Genomic DNA, 9118 nt, shown 5'->3' on the forward strand with positions numbered 1-9118 from the left:
CTTTCAAATCTCCAAATTTCTAAATTTCCCAATTTTCAAATTTTGAAACTTTCAAATTTCCTAATTTTCAAACTTCCAAACTCTCAAACTCTCAAACTTCCAAATTTTCAAACTCCCAAAGTTTCAAATCTCTAAATTTTCATACTTTCAACCTTTCAAATTTTCAAAGTTTCAAGCTTTCAAATCTCCAAATTTCTAAATTTCCCAATTTTCAAACTTTCAAACCTTCAAACTTCCTAATTTTCAAACTTTTATCCTTTCAAATTTCCAAATTTTCAATATTTCACACTTTCAATTTCCAAATTTCCCAACTTTCAGTTTCAAAATTTCAAATTTTCATCCTTTCAAATTTTTAATCCTTCAAAGTTTCAAATTTTCAAACTATCTAACTTTCAAATTTCCTAACCTTCGCATTACCTAACTTTCAAATTCCCCAACTTTCAAATTTCCAAATGTTCAACCATTCAAACTATCGAGTATTTGAACAAATCACCAGGAGAGATCGAAAGCGTCAGATGTAACCGGAGAAATGTGATTCAACTTTCCCGTCACACTGGGATTTCTTTAAAAGAAGAAACCGATGCAACATACACGCCACGAGAGAAATTTCCATTCTGGTCGAGACGAATCAGCACTCGATCTTATTCACAAAGAGAAACACAATAATTTTCTTTCCAGACAATTTCTCATTTATAAGAAGCAAAATAATTTGCCTTTCCAGATATTTTATTCATAAGAAGCAGAATAATTCTCTTTCGAGATAATAATAATAATTCGTCGTTCTAAAGAATCTAAGGTATCGTAAAACGTTTTATCGGACTCCGGTGCGCGCGGAAACTCGTGAAAAAGATCGTTTCGGATCAAAACAACGTTCACTCGAAATATTGATAAATTCCTTTCGAGCGAGCTAGATATATCTGAAAACTCTAAAAACGACGATGCAGTAACGAAGACGATTTTATAAAAAGAAAAATTCCCACCCGAGGCACCGGCATTGTGTACGATATGATAAATTCACGCTCGAAGATGCTCGTTTATCAGCGTTCACTTCTAATGAGTCACGAACGTCGAATCCCAGATAGAATAATTGAATCGGTGAGAATAACAAGGAAAAGATTCCTCCGGTTCTTACGTTCAGAAAATCGAAAAAAACTGACATCATTCTTTATTTACGTTATTACAGAAAATTTAAATATAAATTGATTATTTATTTTCAATTCTTCGTCAATTTAGTTACTCTGGTTTTCAGGCATAATTTCATAACAGAAAGTTGTTCATTTTAATCATTAATTTAACTGCAAAACAATTTTTATAATTTTCTGAAAATAAAGTGCAGTAAAATTTTTTCCTTCTTTTCAACCACTCAATTCTAGTACTATAAATATATTATACAAACAAGCCACCTAATTATCTTCCCTAGCTATGGTGGTACGAGAAAATTTCTATAAGTAATTTAAATAGTTTCAAACTAAATACTGAATAACATGGAAAAGAAATTGTTTTTTGCAAATGCCACTTTCTTCTGTTTTTCTCAAGATCACCCATATTTCTTTACACGAATATAAATATCTTTTTACTGTATCCTGTAACATACGTAATAATATAACCTTAAAATGACAACCGAACCCTAAAATTTGAAATCAAACATGAAACTTCCCTTCATTTTCCGCCATTTCTTCCATCATATTCAAACCATTGAAATTACCTATAAAAATCATCCAGCACTGCCATATCTACACAAGATAATTGACCTGTTTTACATGGCCCGCCCTGTATATATACGTGATTGGCCAGTGTTTTTCGTTAATAACTCGAAAACGAAGCTTCAAACTACATTTTGGATAAGGAAAAAGTTGTTCAGGGTCACCCCAGCAACCCCCCATTTCCGGGTGGTCCCAACGTTACGAGACACTCTGTACATAGACATTACACACACATACATCTAACATATATCTCCAAGTTCTCCATCGTGCTGTCGCAAAGTAACAAAACAAGCTTTGTGACAGCTGTGAGCCTGGAAGAAACACGGCGAAGCCTCCGATTTTATCCACGAGAATTCGAAATTCTCCATGCCGGAATGGGCGGCATTGTGGATAACGCGTGCGGTCGCGTGTGTAACTTCAAGCTGAGGCGCGAGGCGAGGCAGTAGTGGAGGGCGAACGCTCGTGTGCTTAAGAGGGTATTCTGGTCTAGAAGTGTCAAAAAATCGACTTTGCGATTTTTATATTTTTCGAATGTTTGTAGTCTTAAAAATATATTCCCCAAGTGTTTTTTTGAAATTCAAAAAAAAAAAAAAAACGAAGTTATAGAGGTTTAAAAGAAACTGTGCGCAGATTATCGCGCTAGCTGAATAGCTACCGCGCCAGATAAGTTAAGAAACTCGCGACAAATTGCCTCTAGATGAACAAGTCTTGCTAATAATAAAGCTGATTTATAAACATTTGACCTTAAATGTGTGAGAGCTAACACGAAAAATAGTAGTCTCAATTCTCTAATATGGAATTTTGTTCCGAAGCACAAATCAACGACAACAATTCAAATTGCAACATTTCTGACTGTTTGCATATTTTTAATTAGCTTTCTTTTAGAAATGAATGCCACTATGGGAATGAAAATTGTCCCCAGAACAAAGAAATTTATCAGCAACGAAGCTAAGATACCTCGAAACAGATCTAAGCAGCGCAAGTCAGATGCAATAAAAAAGGTTCGGAATTGCTTGTAAATATGAACAATCGACTCAATTAGAATTTTATGAAGAAGAGGAAGGATCGCTGTACAGTGCAGATATTATTGATTGCAGTATCGCAGTATCGAAACTTAAACTGAAACTTTAAAAGCGATTTTCTCGAAACCATGTTTTGCGAAATGGTTGCCAGGATATCTCAATAACGGTGTGCCCGATGTTAATGAAATTTTGCGTGGATATTCCAAAATGTCGTGATTATCGTCTGAACCAAAATTGTAAAGATATTTGCAAAATTGCCATTGTAATTAACAAATTAATCTCACCACTGAAGGGACTTTTCTATTTAACATGGCGACATTTTGCTAAAAATTAATTTTAACATATGATTTTGGTTCAGACGATAGCCACGTCCTTACTAAACAAAATTTTCTTTGAATTATCTGTTTCTGACGTCTACGAAGGACGGAATCATGGCAACCCATTAGACGTACACGCAATTTTCATGCCTTCATACAGACATCTTACACTTATTGCTTCACGCTAAAAAAATATATATAAATATTGCTAAAAGGTCGATTAAGTTATTAGAAAAAATTTCGTGTACTACATTTACTTTGATTATCCATAAAAAATTCTGAAAGATGGCAATGAAACTCGCGCGCTAGACCAGAATACCCCCTTAAGCAGAGACCACGTAGTAGTAGTAGCAGGGGTTAAGTATAGTTTATACACACCACCGTTCGCTGACTATTTCTGGCGGCGCCGGCGAAATTCCGAGGCCCTAAATTGGTTATCGCGCTTACCGCTTAACGAGATCGCCTGCCGCAAGGTCGACCTTCTTCTTCTTACGCCTCCTCTTTTTCCTCTTTCACATCCTCCGAATACTCGGTCACACACGCGGGGATATTAAACGGTGGCCGAGCGGACGGTGAAGAAAAATAGACGAGACGTCGAAGAGGAGATCGTCGAGGAGAGACGCGGAACGAGAGATGAAGAGGTTTACTAGGTGAAAATAGACGGCGAGAAAGGAGGGTAAGGTGCGTGTGAAGATTTTGGGGAAAATGATGATCTTTACTGATGGCAATTGGGTGAGAAGGGACGTTTTGGGTGGGAATTGAGAAAGGGGACAGGGTGAGATTGAAAAATGAGTGATCGTGTTTACGTGGAGGGTTGACAATTGTAAGTGAAAACTGGAAGTTGGGAGATTGAAGTTAATAGGAATTGAAGAACGTGAGATTAGAATGTATGAAATTTGAAGAAAAGGGAATGGAAGGGGCTAATAACGATAGATACCGTGAAAATGAAAAGTAGTGAAATTTATGGTAAATGAAAATTGTAAGCGGGGAGATTGAGTTTAATAAAAATTGGAAAACGCGAGATTATAATATACGAAATCCCACAAAAGGTAAAGGAAGAGGCTAGTACCGATAAATATCGTGAAAATGAAAAGAAGTGACATTATTGTAACTGGAAATTGTAAGTAGAGAGATTTACCTTAATAAAAATTGGAGAACGAGAGATAAGAATATATGAAATCCCACAAAAGGTAAAGGAAGAGGCTAGTACCGATAAATATCGTGAAAATGAAAAGAAGTGACATTATTGTAACTGGAAATTGTAAGTAGAGAGATTTACCTTAATAAAAATTGGAGAACGAGAGATTAGAATATACGAAATCCCAAAAAAGAGAAAAGAAGACTCTAGTAACGATAAATATCGTGAAAATGAAAAGAAGTGACATTATTGTAACTGGAAATTGTAAGTAGAGAGATTTACCTTAATAAAAATTGGAGAACGAGAGATTAGAATATACGAAATCCCAAAAAAGAGAAAAGAAGACTCTAGTAACGATAAATATCGTGAAAATGAAAAGAAGTGACATTATTGTAACTGGAAATTGTAAGTAGAGAGATTTACCTTAATAAAATTTGGAAAACGCGAGATTATAATATACGAAATCCCAAAAAAGAGAAAAGAAGACTCTAGTAACGATAAATATCGTGAAAATGAAAAGAAGTAAAATTTATTGCAACTGAAAATTGTAAATAAGGAGATTGATAAAATATATGAAATTTAAAAAAAAGGGAAAGGAAGAGGCTACTAACGATAGCTATCAAAAAAGAAAAAAAAGAAAAAAAGACCAAAGTAAGTACGTAGAAGTCAAGGGAGAGAAAGCTGAGTTCGACAGAGATCGCAAGACTCTTCTTCGCTTCGTCGCAATTGTAATATCGTGCGATGTAAGACACGAGAAGTAGAAGTAGAGAAGAAAATGAACGTAGAGTACTGGAGAAGTACTACAATTACGTAGAAACATGGATGGAAGAAATTACAGAGTCGCAGAATTGTTCGCCTTGAATTCTTTCCCGGAAGAAGTGTAAATAAAAGGGGGAAGAAGCTTTGGACGTTTTACGCGTGAACTTGCCGGGGATTGTGTCGAGCGCGGTGGTGAGTAAAATTAATTTACAAGTGCTATTAAGAAAGCAAGGCAGGCGAGTAGTATTGTTAATAATAGTGACGCTCTATTTTCGCGCCAGATGTTAATAGCAGCATCGTTAATTCGTTTTCTTTCTTATAACGAGGTGGACACTCTCCGCTATGCGGCGACAGGTGGTTTAAGCAAATTATTCGTAGACATGTTTTGGCAAGACAAAACTCTATGTATAGCGCGCGGGAGCATCGTTTATGCTTCGTTTACAATACACAAATAATGTACATCGGAATGTGCAACGAGAAATTCTTCATTCTCGAAAAAGCTTCTAACCCACATTATCGACAATCATACGACGAAAATAACTCAACGTCTTATTTCATCGTTTTATCCAAAAAACTATACTTTCTCCGAAGTGTCAGAAGCGATACCTGAACTACACATCAACGATAACACAATTTACACTAAACTCTCTGACTCCGTGTTGAATAAAACGAGAAGAACGTCACGTTCGAATTTTTAATTCCCATTGTAAACTCCTCGAATCACCAAAAATCTCAAATTTCACACAACAATAAACATGGTAACACGTTGACTGCCACGTTGGTCACCTGTGACCGGAGTGCCTCGAATAATTAAAATAAAATGAATATCGTCGACTAAAAATTTTGAACGTCATAGCTAACTAAACATTATTTTGAATTTTTTTAAAATACCAGAATGCCTCAAATATTCAGAATAATTAAATTAAAATGAATATCGTCGACTAAAAATTTTGAACGTCGTAGCTAACTAGACGTTACTTTGAATTTAAAAAAAGGAATAATAATACTTAGAATAATACAAATTTTCTTGCGGCCCCCTGAGAGCAACACCTAAATCTGGCGTGGCAGTGAACGTTAAAAAAGAAGAAAAACAAACGAAGCAACAGTTGAGCAACGTGAAAAGCTCAAACGAGAGAGACTCACCTGCGGCGTCCATACCGAGGGTTGATTGGTCGCCCTCGAGGTGCTCTTGCTCCTGGACCTCCATATCTTCTTGGCCACCAGTCGGCTGCCGTGATGCACCACGCTGCTCGAGGACTTGCTCTTCTGCATCGCTGTGCCACCTGCGGAATTGGTGGACGATGACGTGAGTGCCGGTGAACCGGGTGCCGAGTGAGGCTTATCCTTGTGCGCGTTGGAACCGTGTAGGAGATGGGATAGGAAGGACTGATGATGGTGATGCTTAGGGGTCAGTGGTTCTTCCGAGCCAAGGCCAGCATCGATGCTGCTCCTTGAGCTCGCGTTTCTACTCGGCGGCGATGTCGTAGTGTCCGCATCTGACAGATTCTCCGATGGATTCTCCGTCGAGGACATCTCTCTGTAATTAACCGCCCAATTGTCGTCGGTCTGACATCCTTTGTTATTCCCATCGTCGTCGCTCAACTTCGTGATCTCTCCTTTAGCCTTGATGTTCCTCAGGTTTCTGTCGTAGTTCACCCGCTTGAACCTGTCCACTTTGTCGGCGTCCATGGACTTCTTTCTGGCCATTCGTAGATACCTCTTGATCGTGTCGCTGACAGACGGTGAAACGTCATCGTTGTCGACGCTGCTTCGTCTACGACCGCCGCTGCCGCTGCTCGTTTTATGCACCGATGGCTCCTCCGACGATTCCTCCTTCTCTCGTTCCAACAAAATCGCGTCGATCACCTCGCGAGGTACAGGATCCGTTTGGACACCGTCGTCAATTGGACCGCGATCGGTGCTGGGCTCTTGGACGGCTATCAGAGGCGGCGGGGAGATGGCGTCCCTTCTGACAGAGAGCCAGTCTTCGGATTCCTTCGACGGTCCTCTGTTGCGCTGGTGGGTCCACCAACGTGTCGACGGCGACGTGTAGGCGCCAGTCGCACGTGGCCCTCTGAAACCTCTGGTGCACCTCAGGTCGAAGTACAACTTCTCCAAGAGCTTTCGATCGGTTAGAATAGAGGAGATCACGTGTTCCCTGGTACCAGATTTGCTGTAGTACCGACCTATCGTGTCCATCAGCGATTTGTGCACGTAATCTCCTTGATACGGTTGCATGGACTTCGGAACCTTGTCTCTGTCCTTGTTATCCGTGGATCCTCGTTGAACAGACAGTTCCTCCAGCTTCGACTGAGCAACCATCAGATCTAGATGTTGCTGGAGCTTGTCGATGAGACTCTGATAGTCGAACAGCTCTTTGCCCTCCGTTTGACCGGAAAAATCCGATCTACCCTTCGATTTCGTCGTACCAGCGACGTCACTCTGCATGTTCAGGTACTTTTGCAGCATGTCGGCCAATGCTTTAGTTTCCGCGTCCTCCTGTTGAAACTTTCTGTGCTCCACGGGACTCGACGGTGTACTACCACCTTTTGTCGCTAGTAGCCACTCTCTCTTAGCCTTGGCCAGGTCAAATTTACCGGCGGGGGGGGGTTGAAGGATGAAACTTCTAGGTGGACCTCTGACGTCGTCAGCTTCGTCGGCCGAGCTAGCTTTCGTTCGACAACTGCCACCTTTCACCTGTCTTCTACGCCTCTGCGATCGGAAACCCAAGGTACCCGGGTACGAGGCTTTCCTCCACAGCAGAAATCTAGGCTCCTTCTGACACACTTCCTGAAAATACTGCTCTATCTTTGGAATATCCTCCGGTCTGTTGTGCGTTCCATCGGGTATCAAACGTCTACCGGCGTCGGCCATGTAACGCCACGTCTTTCTCGTGAGCAACCATCGCTCCTTGGACGGTTTGCTCGATCGTTTAGTCCTTCGATCCTTCGATGTTGGCGGCGTACCACGCAAAGAACCCCCTGTCTCCATGCTGTCGCGACGCGAACGTCTCCTACCCCCGGGACGCTCCGCCATCGTCGCGTCCTTCTCCTTCTTCGCCACGCGAACCACTTTCGCGGAATTGTTTTTACTGTTTGAACACGATCACCGACCGACAACGACCCGGACAGTCGTCCACACGCTACAGAACGCACTGTATCATTACCGAAGAAACGCGCGGCATTCACTCGTCGACGTCACTTACGCTCGCTTTTCTATCTCGGCACATTCGATCAGAGGCCGGAACGAACGCACACTGCACTTGGAGACACTGTCGGATCTGTCAGCGTGGAGAGGAGCTGAGCGCCGGCAACGGTGAAAAATTACGCCGAACTTTCTGGCTGATCGATGAATGACGCAGTTTCGAGGAGGAACGACGTCGTCGTCGTCGTCGTGGGAAAGCTGAGCGGACGATTTCGACGAATTTCGGCCGACAGTGTTGCTCGATTATAAAGGAGGCCAGAGGATGTACAATGTATTACAGAGTGAACGGAATGATACAAAAAAGGTGTCGTCCCCCGGTTTCGATATTAGATAGAGGGTGGTGGGAGAAAAAGAACGTAAGAAATTTCCGTCTGTATTTTCTTGAAACGTAAAAGCCAAGAGAACCGTATGGCCACTTGTTCGTCGAGTAGGATATTACCGGTTGTTTCCAGCCCCGAAAAACACGTAACCCTGCGAGAGCAGAAACTGATCCAACTCTCTCGGTTCTTCCCCGTATCACGCTTATTTTTATTCCACGTACACGAAACTTTACGCTCTTTTTACACCGGCTAGCAGCAGCAGCAGCAGCAGGCCCGCGTTCGGAACTTCAACAACAACGGGCTCCAGATTAATTTAGACTACGCAGATCCGAACGGAAATTCAGCCAATCACTGCCCTCTTTACACCTTCTTCTTCGATCACGATTTTCAACATCCACCGAAACACAGCGACACACAGTGTCTCTCTGTCTTTTATATCGCAACCACCGTCGACCTCGAGGAATCATTCGAAAGTGAAGAAAAAAAGAAAAGGGAACTAACTGTCGTTCTCCCGAATCCACACACACACACGCAAACACACAGAGAGTGAGAGAGAGAGAGGGAGATATAACAAAAGCTCGACCCAAATTTAACTTCGGTGAAGAATAGTATCGGAGATAGATAGATAGATAGATCGATCGACGAAACAAAAACC

General features: G+C 41.2%; 1 protein-coding gene across 1 annotated transcript in view; it reads right to left on the minus strand.

Moving 5' to 3' along the window:
• LOC108576796 overlaps positions 1-7975 on the minus strand; it is a 61078-nt gene extending 53103 nt beyond the window's left edge. Inside the window, exon 1 of the mRNA XM_017939856.1 lies at positions 6083-7975. Coding sequence (XP_017795345.1) covers positions 6083-7975 — 1893 coding nt within the window. The remainder of the gene's footprint in view (positions 1-6082) is intronic.
• Between the last annotated feature and the right edge of the window lie 1143 nt (positions 7976-9118).

The sequence above is a fragment of the Habropoda laboriosa genome, unplaced genomic scaffold, assembly GCF_001263275.1.
Source record: "Habropoda laboriosa isolate 0110345459 unplaced genomic scaffold, ASM126327v1 scaffold542, whole genome shotgun sequence".
NCBI classification, from domain to species: Eukaryota; Metazoa; Arthropoda; class Insecta; order Hymenoptera; family Apidae; genus Habropoda; species Habropoda laboriosa.